This window comes from Martes martes (genome assembly GCF_963455335.1).
Source record: "Martes martes genome assembly, chromosome: 11".
In the NCBI taxonomy this organism is placed as follows: domain Eukaryota; kingdom Metazoa; phylum Chordata; class Mammalia; order Carnivora; family Mustelidae; genus Martes; species Martes martes.
This window is the reverse complement of record NC_137899.1, coordinates 87804733-87827479: the sequence shown is the minus strand read 5'-3', so window position 1 is coordinate 87827479 and position 22747 is coordinate 87804733. Positions and strand designations below refer to the sequence as shown.

Genomic DNA, 22747 nt, shown 5'->3' with positions numbered 1-22747 from the left:
GGTGGAAATGGTGAGACCCCCAGACTCATTCAAGGCGAGACCTAAGCGGGTAGATGGCAGAAATGGATTTGGAGCGCTGTTCAGGAGGGCCCAGGGGATACAAGCCATGGAGGAAAGACCAGGGAGGAGCAGGGCAGAGCTAAACATGCAGAGAACAGGGCTGGGATCCCGGTTCTGCCAGCTAGTTGCTGGGTTTCCCAGGGCTAATTCGTCGCTACCGTCATGCCTTGGCTTTGTTCTCTGTGCAGTGGGTCTAAAGTTCCATTTCACAGAGGAATTACAAGGACCGAATGAGAGAATCATGCAGAATGCTGGCTCCATGCCCAGCCCTGGGGATCTCACAACCTCCTCGTCCATCCTCGACATTGTTAAAGCCGTTTGCGTCCACGTCTAGGCCAAGGGGATTTCTCCTCTTTGGGTTTATTTAGGTCACGTGGTGTCTTCACCGCCCCACTCCCCACTTTCAGCAGAGCGACCCCCTCAGGCACCCCCAACCATGCTCCCCTGGTAAAACAAGAGGTGCGCAGGTCTCAACAGAGGGACCCTCTGTGTCCACAATGCTGATTTTAATAACAAAGCAGAGAGGGACAGAGACGAAAAGAGGGAAGGGAGCTCAGTCTCTTCTCCATACCTGGTAAGGAGATACAGGTGTGTGGCTTTGTGCAAAGTTTCACAAACACACACCTACCCCATCCTCTAACAGGGCAGCTACAATAAGAGGCAAATATGGGTGTGGGGCTTCAGTCTGCAGAATATTTTCCCATCCCTTACTTTGTCTGTCCTCACGGCAGCCCTGCCATATGGTTCCTAGGGCTGTCACTATGCCGTACCACAGACCAAGTGGTTTCAGTGACAGAAATTCCCCGTCTCTCAGTTCTGGAGGCTGGGAGTTGAGACCCAGGTGTGGGCCAGGCCAGCCCTTCCGAGGGCTGTGCGGAGGACCTGCTCCGGCCTCTGTCTTCGCCAGCAGCACGACATCTTCTCCCCGAGTCCCTTCTCCTCATCTTTTCCCGTGTCTCTGTCCAAATTCCCTCTTTATATGAGGATGCCAGTCCCCTTGGATCAGGACCCACCGTATTGACCTCATGTTAACTCCATGATCTCTGTAAAGACCCTTTCTCCAAATAAGGCCACATTTGGAAGTGCTGAGCATTAGGGCTCCCGCATAGGGATTTGGGGAGGACAAAATTCAAGCTAGAATGCCCGCCAAAGCCCGGGTGACCAACCTCCTTTCCCCGATACAGAGGGCCATGCTCAGAGATGCTAATGTCCTTTCCCCCAAGCCTAAATCAAAGGGGCTCTGACTTCCAGGTCTCTGGGTTGCCCGACTAGAGCTCTCCTTCACCAAAGGGGCAAGGCACCCATAGATCTACGCCCTCAGCCCTCCGCTTACAGATTATGCACACACAGCAGGGATGTGTCCACGCAGGCAGGGAACTTGACCTCTGTGAGTGCACAGCCTCCTCCAGCAAGGCCGCCTCTCATCCATGGCCCTCTGTATGTGCCCCCTGCTCCGGCCCCTTCACCCTGCACACCCCTGGGTTTCCAGACACGGGGAGTCTCCCTCAGCCTCCTGCCTGGGGATGAATCTCAACAGCAATTCTCAAATTGGGGCAAAAGACATGCATTGAACCTCCAGAAGTATCTGGGAAAGGAGAGCCCTGGGTGTGCCCCGGCCCCCCTCCTTCCCAGCCACCCCCACCCGCAGAGCCCTTAACACGAACCATCCCCGGGGGCTGCCATGCGTGACTGGTAATGGTGTGTCTGCCGCAGACAGTGGGACTTGCTTCTTCTTGGCCTGACACTGAGAAAATCACAGGGAGGAGATGGCAAATTAAACAAATCTCCCTGCGACAGAGGCTGTTTACTGGCACACTGGCATTGGCCCTCCGGGGAGCCTGGAGAACCAAGGACTGAGCCTGAGATAAAGCTTCTTTTTCAGGACAACAATCCAGGGCTAGAATATCATGCACTCACTGTTGCTGGGGGCCAGTGGGGCTTTGGGGACTGTCTGGGCAGGCATTTGGGAAGGACATGCCCTCCCCCTCCCAGTCCTCCCTCCATCTGCCCACCTCCCTCACATAGAAATGGGCCCATGTGTCCAAGGGACCTGTCTCTCCACTGCCACGGGAACACACATGTGAAAACCCTCACACTCATGTGCACACTCGCCCACAAACATGCATGGGTGAGAGGAAGGGAGGGTCTTAACTTGTAGGTGAACAGCCTTCCCCAGCAAAGCTGTCCCTCTGGCCTGGCTTCTTTTACTCCCCCTCCCACCCTTCTCTGGGGTGCACCCCCCCACCCAACTGTGACCTTTGGGGGTGAAGCGGGCAGGAAATATTAGGAGGTGGGCTGTCCAGGCTCTTTCAGTTGGGATCCCATGGACATTGGCCAAGATCCAGGCACTGAGGTTGAGAGACACCAGGAATGGGAAACGTGCCCTTCTCTTGTCTTCTGAATGCCAGGAGAGGCTGGCATAGAATGTTGTCTGCCACTAAAGTCCCTGCCGCGGGATGTCCTAATTAGATCGTGGGAAATGGAGGTAGCACCTGGCTCAAAGCAGGCCCCTCGGTTGTTGATTCTCCAGCATCGCTATCATGGGTTTTTAACACCAACAGTGACATCTGAGGAAGAAAAGCCAGTCATTTGGGCCAGTATATGAAGGTAAAGTCTAAATTAAACCCATCTCTGAGAGAAAGCAAGCCAGGTAGTGCAGGCAAAGGGACTGCAGCAAATGCTCTTCTACATCCGGGAAGATGCAGGGTAGTTGTGATTTTCAATCCAACAACAACTCGAGAAATCAATATGGTGCCGTCACTGAAAAGTCCATGGGAAGTAAGACACCATCCCTGCTCTCAGAGACTCGGGATCTGCAGGATGAGGAATCAGACACAAATCATTGTTACCAGTGAAAGAAGAGTGAAATTTCAGTGGAGAGAGAGAAGTTGGTTATGGAGAAGGGACATTTGAGAAGGATCTTGAAACCTGGGTGGATTGCCATAGTGTGGAGGGCTGTGGGGACTAAGAGGACTTTTTTCATTTTCCTTCAGAATGGAACAAGACAAGCACATGCCAAAAGGCTTTATTCCTTGATTTTCTATGAATCACCTGGTAACGGTGTGGATCACTTTCCATCCCCCTCATGTCATCCAAAAAATAGGAAGGCGAATGAGAGGATTTGAACACGGTTCCTAATACCACACGCAGACACGGACTGCTCTGCCCGAAACTCCTGCCACTGACAGTCCCAGACCTGGGTGCCCTTGCCGATGTGGGCCCAACTCGGGGAATGGCGTGGAGGTGGGGAAAAGCCAGAAGCCTCTCCTTGCCCCATCAGCAAGTGGGGGATGGCTCTCTCTTGGTACCTGTCCAAGTCACTGCTTCCTCCTTCCAGATAATCCCAGTGACAGGTCCCCGGGAAGGGGGCACCAAGGTCACCATCCGAGGAGAGAACCTGGGCCTGGAATTCCGGGACATCGCTTCCCATGTCAAGGTGGCCGGTGTGGACTGCAGCCCCTTGGTGGATGGCTACATCCCTGCAGAACAGTAAGTGGAGACACAGGGAGACATAGGGAGGTGCTGCCGTGTGGTGTTGACTCGCCTTCCCTGGCCAACCACTGACAGCCAATGGCAAACCATGTTAGAGACCGCTGGCATATGATGGGAGTAGAATGCCCTTAACATTCTAGTGTCCCCCCAGCCCTTGAACTAGCTAGCTGTCATATCGGCAACTGCAGAAAGGAGAAGGGGACAGGAGGCCTGGAGGGCAGAGAAAAGTGATGCCACCTCCTTGGGGTGTGGCCATGGGGAGTGAGGAGACAAAGCAAAATTAAAATCTACAAGGGAAGTGTGAGTTCTGTTCCCTATCCCCTGCTGTCTCTAAGTCCCCACTCCTGTCCTCCAATTACGGAAGAAGCTAAGACTCTGCTACTTTCTGTGGAGACTGAAAATGAAACCCCACGACCACTCCGGCCTGGAAGCATTTGGGTGGTTTTTCTCCAATGCAAAGGCTGCCGGAGCACAGAGTGGGTCATCCCATGAGCAACCTTCACCTCCCGGCCCACCTGTTAGAGGAGGTGTGGGAGTCACGCATCATTGCCTTGTAAATAAGTAAACACAATTTTTCAGCCTAGCAAACACACCATGAAATGTTTAACAGCACAACAGAATCTATATTCTATACCATCTCTGCTGCCCCTCCCAGCATGACACCTTGCCACTTGTCCCCTGTGCAAGTAAGTTACTGACACTTTTTAGGTCTCCCTTAAGTATGTTGGTGCAGCTGACCTGTCTGCTTCCTGGGTCTTGCCCTGATTTAGTGATTCTGGAACCATCGGTACCACTATCTGATTTCCATCCACAGCTTCCTAAAGCACTCTTAGGAGAGCCTGTAACTGAAGGATCTTTTTTTTTTTTTAAGAATTTATTTATTTATTTATTTATTTATTTATTTATTTATTTATTTGAAAGAGAGAGAGAGAGCATGCAGACACACAAGCACAAGCCAGCAAACTGGGGGGAGAGGCAAAGGGAGAGGGAGAAGCAGGCTCCTTGCTGAGCAAGGAGCCTGATCTGGGACTTGATCCCAGGACCCTGAGATCATGACCTGAGCCAAAGGCAGATGTCTAAACCCACTGAGCCACCCAGGTGCCCCTGAAGGATCTATTCTTGATATAATTCACCTCCTGGGCGCCTTTGTGGCTCAGTGAGTTAAGCCTCTGCCTTCAGCTCAGGTCAAGATCTCAGGGTCCCAGGATTGAGCCCCACGTCAGACTCTCTCCTCAGCAGGGAGCCTGTTTCCCTGTCCCCCTCTGCCTGCATCTCTGCCTACTTGTGATCGCTCTCTGTCAAATAAATAAATAAAATTGTTAAAAAAAGAAAAAAAGGGAATTCACCTCCCTGGTCCCTCATGGCTTATTTACCCAAACATTTTTCTGTGGCTCCTTCGACTTTCGGAATCCTTCCTAGAACAAAACCCAAGCCAGCTGCTACTAGGCCGTTGTGATTTGGGGAACTTTAAAATGCCCTTCTCTGGGCCTGCATAGCCAAATAGAAAATATATGATTATAAAGTCACATGATTGAATTATCATGGTACTAGTTAGATCAGTGGAGGGAGGTAGAACACCCAGAAAAGAATCCTGATACATAAAAATTTAGTGTGTGACGAGGGTGACGTTTCAAATCAGCACAGAAAGGAAAGATTGGCCAATAAGCAGTGGGGGTTCACTCTCTGGAAAAAAACAAAAACAACAACAAAAACCAGTATCAGACCCTCATTTCACATTATATACCGAAATAAACTGCAGACTGATTAAGGAGTTAAGTGAAAAGAATAAATCTGTGGAATGATTAGAAGAAAACACAGGTGAGAATTTATCTGATTTCAAGTAAGGGAAGTGTATCTGTTCTAAGTATAACAGCAAAAGAAAAAAGTGATAAAGAAGAAGATTAGGGGATCTGAGTATCTAAAACTTAACATTTGTACATCAAAAATCATTGCAAGCAAAGGAAAATTATGAGTGATGAACTATCGTTATACCCTATGACAGTTGATACATGCTTTTTCTTAACATACAGAGGTTCCATAGTTAAAAAGGCAAACATCACGGAATGGGCAAAGAGCATGAATGAGCGTGAGTGTGCAGTTCACAAGACAAAGAACCAAAAGTCATATAAAAAAGTTAAATAGCATTAGTAATCAATGAAATGAAAATCAGAACAATGGGGAACAATTTTAAAAAGTTAATGCCCAGTGCAGAGGAGAAGCGTGAGAAATAGCACATCATATACTCATACTCGGGGGGTAGATTGGGACACGCTTTGTGGAAGGCAATTTGGAAATGTGGACTGAAAATCTTTAGCTTAGTCGCCATATTTCTAGAACTTTGTTTAAATAACCAGAATGCACAAATATTTTTTGCAAGAATACTTATTTTGGCCTTATGTGTAATCATGGAAATGTAGAAGCAATTGGTGTATTTTAAAATAGGGAATTAATCCATTCTTAAATTATTGTGCATGCATGGGACAGTAAATTATGTAGCCGTTTAATCTGATGTTGCAGAAGAATCATGGCCAGGTACAGGCTCAAAGTATATTAGCGAGAACATCATTCGCCAAACAGAAGAGAGTTTCTAGTGAATTCTGTAAAAGAAAAACGAAACTGAAAACATGAACACCAAAATGTTGACAGTGGATATTTCTGGGTGGTTCAAATGGGGTGGGAGGAGGTGTCCGTATAGCAAGTATTTTTATGCACTTTCTCTTTTTTCTTTATACTGAACATGCACTAATTATGCTATGGACAGAAAGGCATATATTTTTACTGGACTCTCACCCAGAAATTCTCTGAGACACAGAACCTAGAAGCCATCAAGTAAAAGAAGGAGCCACTGAACCACAGACACTTTTAAACTTCAGTGTGGCAAAAGACATTATAAACAAAGTTGAAATACAGATGACAAGCCAGGGGAAAAAATAATTGCAGTACTTACTAGAAACAAAAGTTAACACTCCTCAGGGCACCTGGGTGGCTCAGTGGGTTAAAGCCTCTGCCTTCTGCTCAGGTCATGATCCCAGGGTCCTGGGATCGAGCCCCACATTGGGCTCTCTTGCTCAGCAGGGACCCCGCTTCCCTTCCTCTCTCTCTGCCTACCTGTGATCTCTGTCTGTCAAATAAATAAATTAAAAAAATCTTTAGGGGCGCCTGGGTGGCTCAGTGGGTTAAAACCTCTGTCTTCAGCTCGGGTCATGGTCCCGGGGTCCTGGGATCAAGCCCCACATCGGGCTCTCTGCTCAGGGGGAGCCTGCTTCCCCCCCTTCTCTCTGCCTGCTTCTCTGCCTACTTGTGATCTCTGTCAAATAAATAATCTTAAAAAAAAAAAGAATCTCCTTTAAAAAAAAAAAAGTTAACAATCCTCATTCAGCAGCTCCTACAAAAAAAGACAATTCATTAGCAATATAAAGAGACAGCTTCAAACCAGTCAAAGGAAAGGCTATCTAAGATTTTTTTTTTTTACAACCACACACACATACTTGCAAATATCTGCAAAGTCACTAGCAATCAGGGCAATAAAAATGACAGGAAAAAAAAATCTTCTTTCCCTTTTATATTGGAAAAACTTTCAAGGGATTGATAATATCTAGTGTTGGCAAAAGAGTGAAATAATCTCGCTCAATTGCTTTTGACAGAAGTACAAATCAGTAACGACCCTGTGGGACCATTATCTTCCACCACCTATCAAACGTCACTTACATAAACAATGACCCTACCAGCTCCCCACTCAGAGCCGTATTCTAATAAATGTGCAATGCTTGAGGATATGTGTATAAGTCGGTTCATTTTGCAGGGTTATTTGAAGTAGGAGAAAAATCAGGGGAAGTTAGATATCCATCAGTGGGAGGCTGAATAAATGCACAATTGTGTAGCCGAGGCATGGAGCGCTATGACGCTGTCAGAAAGGACCCAGGAGCCGTGGCCACACGGGGCAAGTCTGCTCTAGGTTGTGCAGTAAAATGACCGGGTTTGGGACAATGGGGAGTTAAGTTTCACTTTTATGTTAAGTCATATATATGTTTATATAAGTATATATATTCTGTGTCTCGGCTTCTACATTTGTAATATGGAGATTTTATATATATTATATATATTACCTATGTTTGTGTAGATCTAGAGAATGGTGTGTGTATATATATATATCTCAAACTTTGAAGAAAGAGTAGGAGTGAGGAAAGGGACACTTATTTTTACTGTCACACTTCTGTACTGTCTTGTTTTCAAGGGGTATGAACAAATTTTATAATTAAAACCATGAACGTTTTCGAAAAGGAATAGCTCTCGTCCATCCTTTCCCCGCCCCTCAAGCAGGAGTGTCTCCTCCCAACCAAGCACCTGGCCGGGGCTGGGGACAAAAACACTCGAATGAGGCAGTCCCATGCGGTAGAAACCAAGTGGCCCTGCATGAGGGTCTGCAAACCTCAAATCTGCTCCAGGGTCCTTGTCCGACATGCTGTGGGCCCTTGGAAAGGTCACTGCCTCTCTGGGCCCTGACAGCCGTGTGTCCCTAAGCTGTTTGGCTGAAATGTTCCCTGCCCTCTTGTTCACAACTGAGGGGACAGTTCCTGAATGAGGGACTGAGAGTCTGGGGTCAGAACACAGGGACCCTCCCCTGGGCTCCGCACTTGACAGTGGAGGCGGTCTCCCCACGGAGACCCCTGTACGTTGCATTTCGTCATTAACCCAGAACCAAAGAGGAGCCTTGCAGGGAAGAATCGGGGTGTCTTTCCCCTCCGCCTCCCCCGCCCATCCCTGAGACCTTACTGCAGAGAAGGGCCAGGGGAGGTGTGGGGCCCTGGGGTCACACCTGGAAGTCCTGTGACCCTGCTGTGAGCATGGGGACCTGTCCTCTCTTCCCTGCAGGATCGTGTGCGAGATGGGGGAGGCCAAGCCCAGCCAGCACGCAGGCTTTGTGGAGATCTGTGTGGCCGTGTGTCGCCCTGAGTTCATGGCCCGGTCCTCACAACTCTATTACTTCATGGTGAGTCCCGACCATCCAGACCTGCCCTGGCGCGGGCCAAAGACCACATGACCGTGGTTATGGGCCCCGCTAGACCTCTGTGGACAGACCCTGAGCAGCTCGTGGGAGTCCGTTCTGCAGCATGAGAGCACAGCCCTGGAAATCCGAAAGATGGGATTCAAATCCAAACCATGCTGTGCCAGGCCCTGATCCAGGGAAGCCGCCCTGGCTGTCGCTGTCGGGCCCAGCGTCCCCCTCGGGCTGAGTGGCAGTGTGTCTGGGCCGGGAGGGGAGCCCTGACTCTGCCACTTACTCACTGGGCGAATGTGAGGACGTTGCTTAACCTCCCAGTGTCTTCATTTCTAAAACGGGGGTGCTGAGACGTGCATCTACCCCACAGTACTGTGGTGACAATTACATAAAGCAGACGCAGCCCTTCCGTCATCTCCTGCACGGTTTCTGTGCCCACGTGGCTACTGTGCCCTGTCCTTTTCGGGTACACTGGCACCCCATCATTTCTATCCCGTCATCCACGTTCAGCCCACCTTCCCCACACCCCATATCCCATGACCTGCTTAACCCCACACCCATCCCACACTCCCCTGCACCCCCACTCCGCCTTCCTCTGGCCATGCCGCCACCTCTCCCTGCACACCCTTCCCTTCCCTTCCTGTGGCCTGTCTGCAGACCTCACCCTGATCCCCACGTTCCCTCCAGCTGGAACCCTCATGAGGCAGCCCCTGGTGAGGTGTTGGGGGGGGCAGGGGCACTGGGGATTGCTCGATCTCGTGATGTGGGGCATGCGGGAGGCATGTGCGTCTCACACTGTGTGCCCCGCACACTGCCTCGTTTTCCAAACTGTCTGTCCAGTTCACTTCTGGGGCTAATGACAGCTGTGATGGGATCGTTTCCTCAGGGTCCCATGCTGTTTTTGGAAGCTGGGAGCCTAAAGTGATGGACTTTATGCCTGGGCATCAAATGCTCCAGAGCACATCACAGGGAGCCATGAAGTGAAACTCCCTTCCCCCACCCTCCGTCCCCTCCTCCCCTCACCCTCCTCTGCCATCCTCCCCCCCTCCTTTCTCCCTTCACCTGATAACTATTTACCACCTTGTACCCGGCCACTAGATTATTCGATAAATATTTGCTTCATTGGTTGAATCTTATAATATAATTCGGTGGCCCTGGCTTGTGGGTGTCCAGGGGTGACTCAGACCCTGACTGTGGCGGGGGTCCTGCTCCAGAGGAATGTGTGGAATGTGCATCAGAGGCCTCCTCCCGCCAACACCCTGCTCCCTCTGCTCCCTCCCCTACTCTTGAAAAGCTCCCCTCCTTCTACACACAGTTGGGCACGCTGCGCGCGGCAACCCATATAGGAGGACACGTGTGTGTGATGGGCGTGTAGGTCTCCCCATCTCTTCAGGATTCACACCCCCACCTTCTTCTCAAAGGATCTGAGAAAGTTTCCCCATGAAACCCAACACACCTGCACACAGTGAGCGGTACAGGAAGAGAGAGAGAGAGAGGCCGTGTATACTGAGTAGGATGTAGCTGGTCTATACAGAGATCGTCGATCCAGCCTAGTCGAGATGCTGAGGGGAAGGAGACAGAGGCAAAGGCAGAGACGGCGCTCCCCAAGTGTGGGAGGTGTGGGGGCGTGCCAAACTTGGGCATGACATCCAGCTCTGAAGCTACCTGGCCACTCTAGGAGCAGGGAGGAGGCCCCTGCGTGGCCGAAGCCAGCCCTGGGCTTCCTCCTCCAGTCAGCCCCTGCCCCCCACCCCCTGAAGTTTGCATCCTGGTGTCACTCACTCAGCAATGACAAATGGGCGGTACCAGGGATGGCTGAAGCTTCCTTTGGGAGTTAGCCGTCTCTGCCGTGTCTCCCCTCCGCGACTCACTCCAAGGCCACTGATCCCTGGCTGTCTGACCGTCACCTCCCTGACCCACCCCGGCTGCCCGCTCCCACAAACAGTGAGTGCCCCTCACTTGCCCACGTCTATCAGGGGCTTGTCCCCGGGCCACAATTCTGGTGGACTGTGGCTCAGCTTCCCTTCATTCCAGATTTCAGCCACCCCATCACCACAGCGTGGAGTCTCACTTTGCCCATTCTCCTGGCTGCTGCAATGACCTCCTTAAATCCCTGAATGTAGAGGTCTGAACCCATTCTAGCCCATCTGGCCCTGCAGAACACGGTTTCCATCTTGTTAGCCCCCACAGCAAGGAGAACCCAGGGCGCCACTGCCTCCAGCTGCCGTCTAGGCTCCTTGGTCTGGTCCGCCCTGTCTATCCGATATTGTTTCCCAAGGCTTCGCATGGCCTGACTCCTCTCCCTTCTCCATCTCCTTCCCCACATTGCCCCAAGCCGTACCCTCCTCGTTAGTCCAAGCCCTGCTCACGAGCCCCTCCACGCCTTCTCTGCATACACAGCCCACAGCCCCCACGGTTCCGTGGCTCACTGGGGATGCCATGCCGTCTGCCTGCCCACATGGCCCTGGGTGTTGCGTCTGGGACCCCCGGCTCCTCTGTTCAGACCAGTAAGTCTTTGGAGATGAAGCCCTGGCTGCTTACCTCTTTGTTAGCCCCCATGGTGCTTAGGCAGTTCTAGACCTCCCTGTGTGTTGGAATCTCCTGAGGGCCTTTAAAGCGAAGGTTCCAGAGACCCCCCTGACCCTGAGCTAAGTCCCCTTGAGATTCTAACTCAGCCCAGAGTGAGGACAAACAGAACTGGCCTAGGACAAACAGAACTTAGAGAACAGATCCCATGTACTTACCCGTACGATATGTGGTTTCAGGTTTAATTCTTATAATGAGCCTATGTCGTATTCAGAAGCTGCTTCTGCTCTCAGGTAAGGCCAGTCTGGCCTGCGTGACTGTTTCCGCTCTGGAAACAGGACGTGGTGAGAGGCAGGGCGTCAAGGCGAGGCTTCAGGGAAGAAGCTGGGAAGGGAGGCAGGATCTGTACGAGGCAGAATGTGACGCTCCGTATGAGTCTGGAGTGGTGGGACGCTGACCCTGGCATGAGGTATGGAAGAGAAACCAAAGATGGGAGCAAAAGGGACGGAGAGGGAAAGGGGTTCGCAGGAAGAAAAGAGGTGGGAGCGCAAAGACAGGTCAAAACTGCATTGGTCCAATGGGGCCGTGGGACTCCAAGATTTGTGTGCCTTTTTATTTGAGGGCTACCTCTGAGGAAGGGTCCTGGGGAAGACTTTCAGAGAGGAAACCTCCATTTCCTCCCCAGTCCCCAGTGTGCTTTTAAGGGCCCAGTCACTGAGGCTGCCCCCACAGAGCTCCTAGGGGGCTACAGTGGGAATGAGGGTCACCTGGGAGGCGAGGAGTGACAGAAGGACCCTGTCTCATGCTCCGCAGCATCTCAGAGCCGTGGTTGCCTTCCTGCCCTGCTAGGCAGCTTGCAGAGGGCACACAGAAGCCCCTGACTCCTCTGGAGTCCTGAGACACTAGAGAACCCCTTCCCAGAGGTCCTCTGGGGACTTGGGGCACATTGGAGAGCCCCTTTCAGGGATGCCTCTTGGGATCTGGGGCATACCAGGGAGCCCCTTCCCAGTGCTGAGGTTGGGCGTAAGGTCTGGGTCTAATAACTCAGTTTCCCTCCTCAAATGAGGCCAGACTGTCAGGTTTGGGTTTAGTCACCCAAAACCCAACCGCCAAGGCCAAGGGATCCGCACTCTTGGTCTTGTCCCCAGTTTTGCCCTAGAGATCTGCATGGAGGGAAACTTTCCCTTCCCTACCTCCAGCTGGGAGCCAAGAGAAGAGGTGGCAAATAATACAGAATTTGATTTCCCGTGCAAACCCACCATGAAATATTTATGAAGCATGACTTAAATAATTAATCATTTCTCATGACTTGAAAACATGCCTCCGTGTCATCCTCTCCTCACCCCAAAATAATTCCCCCGCCCAGCCCCCCAGTGCAGAGCCAGCAAGGATTACTCATTTCCATCCCTTCTAGAACCCCACCCACAGGCTGCCGGAGACTGCCACAGGCTCTTCTTTCCATGTGGCTCCCACCGCCATCTATCTGAACTTGCCTGGGTTTTGATTCTATCTCTAGGACCTCCCTTGCTTTGCACAGACTGCACTCTCTTTCCCTTCCAGACAGTGGGACAGAGGCTCCATTTGTGGGATGTGACCCTGAGTTACAGAACCAGAAAACCAGCAGGCGCCATTGAGATAACTGGTTTTGACCCTGCTCTCTGATTTTACAATCAGAGAGGTTATAAGACTTGTCCTGGGTCACACAGCAAAATCTCCGCCGAGCTGAGAAACCAAGGCTCTTCCCACGGCCTCATCCCACCCTCATCCGGGTCTCATTTGGGCCAGGAGCGGCTCTGGAATGAAGCATTCCTTCCCTTTGTGGGTGCTAGGGGGATACCAGGCTCGGGGTCTGCGGGGATCCGGTGGGCGACGGGACGGGTGGGCCCTGGGAGTGTGCGGGGCAGACACTGGGGGCCAGGGTCAGCGAGCAGACCAGGTCACTGGGGCTCCTCCTCTCTCCCTGAGCTGTTAGGGATTGGGGACTCTCTGTGAGGAGGTGGCCTGAAGGCTGGGAGCCAAGTAGGTTCAACTTTTGGTGGGAAATTCTTTCAGGGGCAGGGGAGAGAGAAATCTTCATTTAAATGCAGATACAAGCTTCTCACCTGGGACTGAGGAAAGTTTTTTCCATTAAAATGCTAATGAAAGAGCCAACCTGCAACTGCTAATTCTCAGCTCACAGATGCCCCCTCCCGCCATCCTTCCTCGGTCCCCTGACCCTCCTTCGCTTCTCCTCCGGGGTTTTCCTGGGGCCTTCAGGACCCATGGCTCTGGCTTCGGGTGTTTGGGCAGCTCTCTGGAAGAGGCCCACACAAGGAGCTCATCACCTTCCCAAAAGCAGCTGGAGAGGGGGTAGAGAGCCAGAGCTCTGCAGTCAGCTCTCAGACGTGCCACTTTTTAGCTGTGTGATCTTGGGAACTTTACTTCACGTCTCTGAATCTCTTCTGTAAAATGGTTAATAATCCTACTTTGTAGAATTGACTGGGCACGTACATCATATAGAGATGGACGAAGAGATAAAGCCTGCCAGTTAAAACACCAGCACATGGCAGCAGTTATCATTACTGTAATTAATAGAGAAGTGTAAACTCTCAGGGTCCAGAGCATTGCTTATCCACACAAGCCCAGTACGACTTCGTGGGCTCCGTTGGGAGGTCTCCGTTACTTAGCGGCTCCGGGAGCGGGGTGCTGCCTCTTCAGACCCTGTCCCGGTGGTGTCTCAGGCCAGATCCTTTCCTGCACAGACGCTGACTCTCTCGGACCTGAAGCCCAGGCGGGGGCCCATGTCCGGGGGCACCCAAGTGACTATCACGGGCACCAACCTGAACGCAGGCAGCAATGTGGTGGTGATGTTTGGGAAGCAGCCCTGCCTTTTCCACAGGTAACTCACCTCCAGGCAGTCCTCGGGGATTCACAGCCAGGAGGGTAGGGCCCATAGGGCTGCTCCAGGGCCGCAGACTTCCAGGGCTCACCTCTTGGAAGTGCTTTCTCCTCCCTGAGAAAGTGGCCGTTCTCTCCGAGGGATGCTTATACCTGACTGTGGATGTTTCTGGCTCAGTCTGGAGACCTGCCAGGCAACCCTTCCCTAGCGGGGCCATTCCTGCTGTCGCCTGATGTTTGGCCACTGGTATGAAATGAGTAAGAAGCAGCAGCAGGAATGGGAAGATTCTTGCTAAACTGACAACAGGGTTCTTGCTGCGGGCAGCCCGGGGTGATCAGGTGCCCGGGGGGCGGGGGGACTCTGGCTGACCCCACTTTGCAGGATTCTTGCTAAAAATGGGACTTGGCAGGGGCAAGACGGGGCCCAAGGATGAGGCCTTGTTGAGAAGATGTCTCAGGGGAACCCGTTTGGTGGATTTGGTGGAGAGAGTGTTTGTCAGTAGTGGCTGGAGCTTTCCACCTGGGGCAGTGCTCACCATGGCCTCTGAGGAGCCTGGGAGCAGGGGGCTGGGGGGGGGGGTGGCCACCCGGACCGCTGTCCCCTTCAGCCCCCGGGAGCCCAGCTGCATGTCCGCCCTCCCTGCAGACGCTCTCCGTCCTACATCGTCTGCAACACCACGTCCTCAGACGAGGTGCTGGAAATGAAGGTGATGGTGCAAGTGGACAAGGCCAGTATCCACCAGGACCTGTTCTTCCAGTACGTGGAGGACCCCACCATCGTGCGCATCGAGCCGGAGTGGAGCATCATCAGGTAGGCATGGCCCTGCCCTCGGCTGTCCTTCCTCGACTCTCAGAGAGCCAAGGACAGTCTCGGAGCCCAGTTCTGCTTGGAGGACTGATGAATCAGAGCTTCCTGCCAGGGTGCGCTCCTTCCACAGACAGTACCTGTCAGTGGGCCCCGGCCCCAGAGCCCGAGCTCTAGTCAGCAAGAGCCCATAGCCTGTCATCTGAGGATTTGGTCCCCCCTACCCCCAGCCTCCCCGGAGGCCATGATCACATCACAGTGAGGGCTGGGGGTTGACAGTCCTGTTCCCAAATGCGGGCGATAATTCCAGTCCTGCCAAGGGACGGAGGAGAAAGTGTAAGGTCAGCTCCAACTTGTCTGTGGCCTGCCCTTGAGCAAAAGTGTGTCCTGACCATCAGGGTCCAATGCAGAGGCCCCTTCTCTGGGCTTCTGTAACCTCCTGCTGTCCCTCTATCCTGCTCTGACATGACCCTGAAGTGTCTGCTGCTTTATCCTTCCCTCTACTGCAGACTGCTCTGGCGCAGGGACTGGGTCTTGTGCCCATTCTTTCTGCCACCGCTGGCCAACACAAGTACAGAGAGCGCATGTCTGGGAGGGAGCCGGGTGTGTGCTCTTATGGAAGGACCCTCCAGGGCCACCGCTTGCTCAACCAGTCACGAGCTGTCTTGCACCAGCTATATACCTTTCTGGCCTCCCACCTTGAGAACTTCACGGGGGGCTTTGGAAATTCCAGGAGCCCTGAGGACCCTCCCAGTCCCCCACTTGGTGGGGCTCTGGAGCGCGGCATCTCACTTCAGGGAGGGAAGTGCAGGAAGTGCAGCGTAAGGGGAAGGTGCGGCAAAGAGCACCCTGACAGCACGGCCCCTGCTGCCCATTGGGAACCTGCTGTATCAGGAGCCAAGGGGGAATGCAACAGGGCTTGGGGTCAGAAGGAGCTGGCTCAGCCCAGCCAAATGACCTTAAAGGTGACTTAACTTCTCTGGGCCCATGGTTTCTCATCCGTCAACTCCCTCCTAGGACGCTGGGAGGGCTAAGCCGGGTGCACAGGCACAGGGCAGTGCCTGGCTCAGCTCTCTCCTGCTGCCCCTGGCCCAGTCCTCAGCCCTCCCCATGGTTGGCTTCAGTTCTAGAGGGCGTCTGACATCAGGGGAAGGGGGAGAACATGAAGATGTGGTCTCCGTGGCTGAAGCAGGGATCAGGGACAAGTCCAGTCCAGAGAACAGTCTTTTTTTTTTTTAAATGAGGGGTCAGCAGACTCCAACCCGGGGGCCAGATCTGGCCATCTGCCTCCTTTTATGAATAAAGTTTTATTGGAACACAGCCATGCTCATCCGTATATGTTTTGTCTATAGCTGCTTTCTCACCACAGCAGCAGAGATGAGTTACTGCAACAGACCATATGGCCTGGGAAGCCGAAAATATTTACTCTCTGGCCCTTTCCAGGAAAGTCTGCCACCCCCGGCCTTATGTCCACGAAAGGCAGCCTTTGTGGACATGAGATTGGGTTGTTCTCCAGGGTTACTCCCTAAGACCCAAACTTTATAAGCTTTAGCTGTGATTTTAAAGTAGACTACGAGGCCCAGAGAGGGAGAAAGCGTCTGTAGAAAGCTCTTCTGGGTTTTGCCCCCAGGGCCTGGTGAATCCAGGAAGTTGGCGTAGCCCTTGGCCTAGACAAACTGTGCAGCTCCCTGCGGAATTCACAGCCTGGCTTCATTGAGCTCATCCTCAAGTGGCCAGCACAGAAACTGAGGCGTCATAGCTGACCCCGAGTCACGTTCACAACAAGAGGGAGGTTGCAAGCACGATCTGGGCCTCCCACCGGGCTCTAGAGTTTCTGCTGCAGTGAGCAGGTTCTCTGATGGGGCAGGGGCCCTGCCGAGTATGCTGTGCACTGCTCCCAACAGCCTGGGCTGCTCACCATGGGGGGCGGTTCTTAAACGCGGATTGAATTCATGATTAAGAAGATTGGGAGATGGCCAGATAGCAGAATCTCATTCTGGAACACAGCCATGGGCAGAAGAGCCTGTCTGGGTTTTATAGGACTCTTCCTGCATGCATGAGTGTGTGTGTGTGTGTGTGTGTGTGTGTGTACGCACGCACGCACACACGCGCATGTGCGTGGGAGTAGGAGGGCAGGTGGAGCGCAGGGAACACTGGGCAGTACAGAGACGGGCAGAGGCACAGAGAGGGAGACATGGCTGTGGGCGTCATGGATTCTTCACTCACCAAGCTTGTAACTAACTGTTTCAGACGGTAGGATTCTTCTTGAAGATACTCTCAGGATTGTGGAGAAAGTGACTTGTCCCCTTCCTTTGAGTAGCCTCCAAGGAAGATAGCCCTTGCCTTGGGTCAGCTTCTCAGACCCCCGCATACGGCAATGGCACCCAGGTTTTCTTTGAAAAGCTACGCAAAGGGGAATCTCCTGCTGTCTCCTCCGGAGCTGGCTGACACCCAGGATCCAGGTGACCTGGGGCCCAGGACATTGGCTGTCTGCGCTCCTACAGAGGCTCCTGGGTGTCTGGGCCTCGGCCTTTCCCAGATCTCAGTGGAAGAGAAGCTTCCAGTGGAACGGAAGCTTCCAGGGTGAAGCCATAGTGATGGCCTTGAGGAGGAGACTGTGCTCAGATCCCGGAGGGTCTGGTGGGGGACATCCTGGAGCAAGGCTTTCATTAGGCCGAGGCCAGTATGGAAATCTCCCTGGGACTGGTGAGGGCTGGGGGAGAGACCCCAGGGGGCTACAGAGAAGCATCTGACTCAGGTCAGGAGGCTCCAGGGCCTCCGCGGGTGTCCGGATACATTCAGAGTAGGACGGCCACAGACCTCCAGTCATCACTGTCGTCCCTTGGCCGCTGAAAGCTCATCCTTATTATTATTCAGTCAGTTCGCCACCATTGTCCCTAGGAACATTATCACGCCTCCTGGTTGTCATTGCCTTTAATGCTGGAGCCCAGCCTCATCGTCGTCATCGTGGTCGTCAAGCGCCATCGCTGTTCCCATCCCTGTGCTGACACGCCTCCTTGTTCTTTCCCCCCTGGTCAGTGGAAACACACCCATCGCCGTGTGGGGGACTCACCTGGACCTCATACAGAACCCCCAGATCCGGGCCAAGCATGGAGGGAAGGAACACATCAATGTGAGTGCAGAGGTGGCTCAATGTGTCACTTTCCCAAAGGGCATGGGGTATCCCAAGTCGGGCAGGCCACCCAGACCCAGAGGACCCACTGCACGTGACGGCCCCCAGCACTGGGATGGTGAGATGAGGGAACAGATAAGAAGGCATTTTCGTACCTTGGAGTACAGGCATAGAGGAGCAATCGCTTTGGGGGTTTCTGGGGTTTCATACCCTTAGTCCTCCATCTTTCAGACCTCAGGACTGTTCTTTAGCTCCGAGATACTCTCATCACCTCCGCACCCCCATGGGCACAGCAGAGGCGGGTCCCAGCTGCAGAGCTGACTCCTCAAGCGGCCAGGTTCCGTGGTCCTGGCTGCAGAGGGGCAGTGACCCATCTGTAACTGTCCCACATCAGCCCCATGCTGTATCCCAGCCTGGAGGGAGTCCTGCTGGGTGTGTTGGGGGCTGTGTAAGTCCAGACGCCCCATGGTCTTTCCTCTCTGGCCCCTCCAGCTCTGTGAGGTTCTGAATGCTACTGAGATGACCTGCCAGGCTCCGGCTCTCGCTCTGGGGCCCGACCACCAGTCCGACCTGACCGAGAGGCCTGAGGAGTTCGGCTTCATCCTGGACAATGTCCAGTCCCTGCTAATCCTCAACAAGACCAATTTCACTTACTACCCCAACCCTGTGTTCGAGGCCTTTGGGCCCTCGGGAATCCTGGAGCTCAAGCCCGGCACTCCCATCATCCTGAAGGTAGACGGAGGTCGTGGGCAGGCGGTGGGAAGCAAGGAGACTGCTGGGGATGGGTTTTCAAGTCACAGAGAGAGGCCAGAAGTCATGGGCTCAAGCCCGATTTCATCTCTGGAGTCCCTTGCAGTGGTCGTCTTATAGTCCAGAGTACAGAAAACAATGTCTCTGAGTTTGTATTAAGAGGCAAACTCCTTTTAGAGGCCCAATCAGGGCAGTTGGAGCCGTCCTGGCCCTCTGACCCCCAAGCTTCCTTTGTCCCCAGAGTCCGGGACCTGGGAGGTCAGAGGCTCATCCTGCTTCCTCTGATGGAGCCCTTTGCAAACCACAGTGGAGGGCTTCTTTGGAGTGTGGGTAGCTAATAATTTGTAACTCCTATGACAGTTTGAATCAACTGGTCGTGATTGACCATAGCTCTGTGTTGAGAAGGGTCCTGAGGCTGCATTTGGATAAGCTAAAGAGTGCCTTGATTACTGACTCCCCGCTGAGGAAGGGGGAATGGCAGTGTAGGCGTCACAAGGTTTTCGGACTTGCTATGGAAGGTGGGCTCTCCCCCAGCTCAGCAGCAGGACGGGACCTCGGGGCGGGGGGGGGGGAGGGGGGGGTGGCGGCCAGCCGGTAGCTACGGTCCTTGCTCTGGGGTACAAAGCAGGGCTTCCCTGTCCCTCCAGGGCAAGAACCTGATCCCCCCTGTGGCTGGGGGCAACGTGAAGCTGAACTACACCGTGCTGGTGGGGGAGAAGCCATGTGCCGTGACAGTGTCCGACGTGCAGCTGCTCTGCGAGTCCCCTAACCTCATCGGCAGGCACAAAGTGATGGTGAGCCTGGCGGGGCCCCATTCTGGATGGGACAGGCTCTAGGGATGCTGGAGCATGAGTAGACCAGGAGGGGATCCTGGCCGGTTGTGCAGTGAAAGCAAGGCAAAGCAGCATGAATGATGTGTGCATTGCCTGCTACAGGCAAGAGGCCCTTGCAGGAGGGGCCTGTTGCTGGCCAGAGGAGGTCCATCGTATCATGCTCTGTGTCCCTGTCACCCGTCCTTACCCTGGGATGAATCTCAGGGAACCACTCACTGAAGTCGTGTCAGACTTCTTCAGGTCCCGGCTCTGTGCTGTTTGCTTAAGATGATGGCAGCGCTAGTCCTGGGTGCCGCGGGGCTTTCCATCTCTGAGCCATCCGGACCCCCGCTCAGCCCCCACACACCCCCTCAGCTGTCCTTCCCGGAGCCCTTCCCCGTGCAGCCCCGTGGCCAGTTCATCGACAAGGCCGTGGGAACCCCCACTGCTCTGCGCCCGCTCGCAGCTTCCTCTCGCCTGCTGTGCCCGCAGGCCCGCGTCGGGGGCATGGAGTACTCCCCGGGGATGGTGTACGTCGCCCCAGACAGCCCGCTCAGCCTGCCCGCCATCGTCAGCATTGCCGTGGCCGGCGGCCTCCTGGTCATCTTCATCGTCGCCGTCCTCATCGCCTACAAACGCAAGTCCCGCGAAAGTGACCTCACGCTGAAGCGGCTGCAGATGCAGATGGACAACCTGGAGTCGCGCGTGGCGCTCGAGTGCAAAGAAGGTACCGGGCGGCGGCAGGAACTATGCGCGTGCGCATGTGCGTCTCACACGGGCCCATGGGCTGGGCACCGGCAGGCAGAATGCGGGCGAGGCATCTAACCTCTGAGCCTCATCTCCCAGCTGTGTCCAGACCCCGCCCTCATCCCAATAGACCCTCCCCTTCCCTTCCCCACCCCCGAGGCGCACCCCTTCCCTCTCTCCCACATCCCAGCAGGCCCGCCCCTTCCCTTCCCCTCCCACGAGGTGCCCCCTCTTCCCTCTTTACCCCCGCGTCAGGTGGGAGGGTCCTTTCACACCCCCCAAGGGCAGTTGGCACCCCCAAATCCTGGCCCCGGGAGTTTGGAGAGAGCTCGGGGTGTCTTGACATGACGTGTCCAGCAACCTTGAGCTCCCTTCCTTTGGGAGAACAGTACAGCCATAGCTCTGATTTGAGATTTAGAAGAAGAGGGTTTCACAGCTTGTATTTTTAAATAATTGCCAACACTACCATGATATGAAATCAGCAGCACTAAATCCAGGAAGGAAATTTAGGAGTCAAACTCTTGTCGCCCCCCCGGATATCATTTCGTGAGTCACCCTGGGAGGGTCTGCGTGCCTTCTTTGCTGTAGATTTACTCCCGGAGTCAATCCGGCCTGTACCTGGGGCTCTGTCCTCCCCACCAGGGAAGCCGCAGCTCCCTCTGATGGGGATGTGGGCCCGTCCCATCCCCTCACTACATCCTTAGCTGTCAACACGGCATCTGCCTTGTGGGACTGTTAATTACTGCCTTTTATTATATTTACGCTGCTTAATTTTTTTCTCCGCAATGTACTCTTCCCTCTAATTAGGTGTAGTGATTAGAATCTCTTTCATGTGTGGCAGGCGCGAGGCTTTGAATGTTGGAGGCACTTAGTGACTTGAAGGAAAGCTGCAGACCGATAAAAAGCCAACCCTCCTCCCTCTCCTCCCCGCGGGCTGAGCACCCCAACGGGGAGGGGGCAGAGAGGGGCATGCGAAGCCAGGTTCCTCTCGGAATGTTCTGGAGAGGGAGAAATTAGCAGCCAGACAGGGAGTCCAGCCACAGGATGTCCTCGGAGGCACAAGGAGAGGGCCTTGGCTTCTGGCTCAGGAGAGCGCTCCCCTACACCAGTGGGCACAGGGGGAGACGTAAAGCAGAGATGAGCCATGAAAGCATTTGTCGGGGAGTGAGGGGGCCCTGAGGTGGCCCTCAGACATATAAGGGGCAGCTTGGCTCCCAGAAAGATGACTCCCCAGAGACTTGACAGTAAGCTAGGACGTCACCCACACACCCACCCAGAAGAGGCCCAGCCTAACTAAGCCTTTCACTGCCTAAACACACACACGTGCATCACTGCCCCACACACTCACCGACATACACACGCACTCAGACGGTCACTCGTGTGCTCACACATACACACACCCACTAATGCCCACATGCACGGGACACACATTCCCACAAACACACACTCATCAGAGCTTTCGGTGACAGTACAGGCCAGAAACCTTCCCGACTCCTTTCATACACACATGGCACACACGCTGGTGTACACTCCACTCCGATGCGGGAATCACTTGCCTTGACAGGGACCCCATGTGTCAGGGTGACCAGGGGTGCAGGAACAGAGCGGCCCGGGGGAGGTCCACAGGAGCCTGCCTAGGGGTCCAGGGGTGTCTTCTTTGTTGTTCTATCAAAGAAGCAGCACTACTGACTTCAGGACCCAGGAAGCTGAGATCCAGGGCCCAGGTTGGCACAGTGGGGTGCAGTGGGACCCCCATCCACAGTGCCCGGGCCAGCCGTGTGGTGTTCGTGGGATCAACAGAGCCCACAAAAGACTTTTTCCTGATTCTGGTGTCTTTAGGAATATTAAGAAGAATCCTGTAACCAGTGCCCACTGGCTGTTCTTCGCCAGCGTGGGCTAATCCATCCTCCCTGGGGGCGCGCGTACATATGCGGCAGGCATGCACGCGTGTCGGTTCGTGTGCGTGTGCCCAGGGGAGAGGCCGAGCAGGGAAGGGCCCGGCGCGGCATTTCTGACTCTCTCCCAGGGTGGAAGGCAGCCCGGGAGGAGGACTGTGCGCACGACCGAGTGTGGTCACAGCATTGGCGCCATCTAACCACCTGGGCCATGTTCTGGACTTTCTTGGAGGCCAGAGGGAAGAGGGTCTTGCTGCCCCGTGACCATCGGGAGGCCTGAGCTGCCTCCACGGACAGCCATGCCCACATGCAGATCATAAATCACCATTGAGTGGCATCTCCTTGAGGAAGGAAGGATAAAGACACGCCCTGCACATCTATCCAGAAGGAATATGTTAGCATGGCAGAGCCTTCCTCCGGCTGCCTGGGTGGTTTGATGGCTCCAGCAAGCTGCCTGGCCCAGAACTGGGACCGCAGAAGAAGCTGTTCTTAACATTTCAGAGGGAGACCGCTTTAAAAATGCAGAATTGGGAACAGCCCTTCCGCTCCTGGAACCTCTCCCCTCCCTCCCTGTCCCCCCACCTCCAGCCTTTTCTGCAAACCCAAACCCTTCATCTTTGGACAGGGAGGCCCTTCAGGTCCCAGCAGCAG

At 53.9% G+C, this 22747-nt stretch overlaps 1 protein-coding gene across 1 annotated transcript in view; it reads left to right on the top strand.

Moving 5' to 3' along the window:
- The window catches only part of PLXNA4 (plexin A4), a gene marked incomplete at both ends in the record, with an annotated part of 353784 nt that overhangs the window by 288491 nt on the left and 42546 nt on the right, over positions 1–22747 (top strand). The window contains 8 exons of the mRNA XM_080819151.1: positions 3398–3549; positions 8425–8542; positions 13819–13955; positions 14601–14765; positions 17799–17892; positions 18385–18624; positions 19290–19436; positions 19947–20181. Coding sequence (XP_080675277.1) covers positions 3398–3549; positions 8425–8542; positions 13819–13955; positions 14601–14765; positions 17799–17892; positions 18385–18624; positions 19290–19436; positions 19947–20181 — 1288 coding nt within the window. The remainder of the gene's footprint in view (positions 1–3397; positions 3550–8424; positions 8543–13818; positions 13956–14600; positions 14766–17798; positions 17893–18384; positions 18625–19289; positions 19437–19946; positions 20182–22747) is intronic.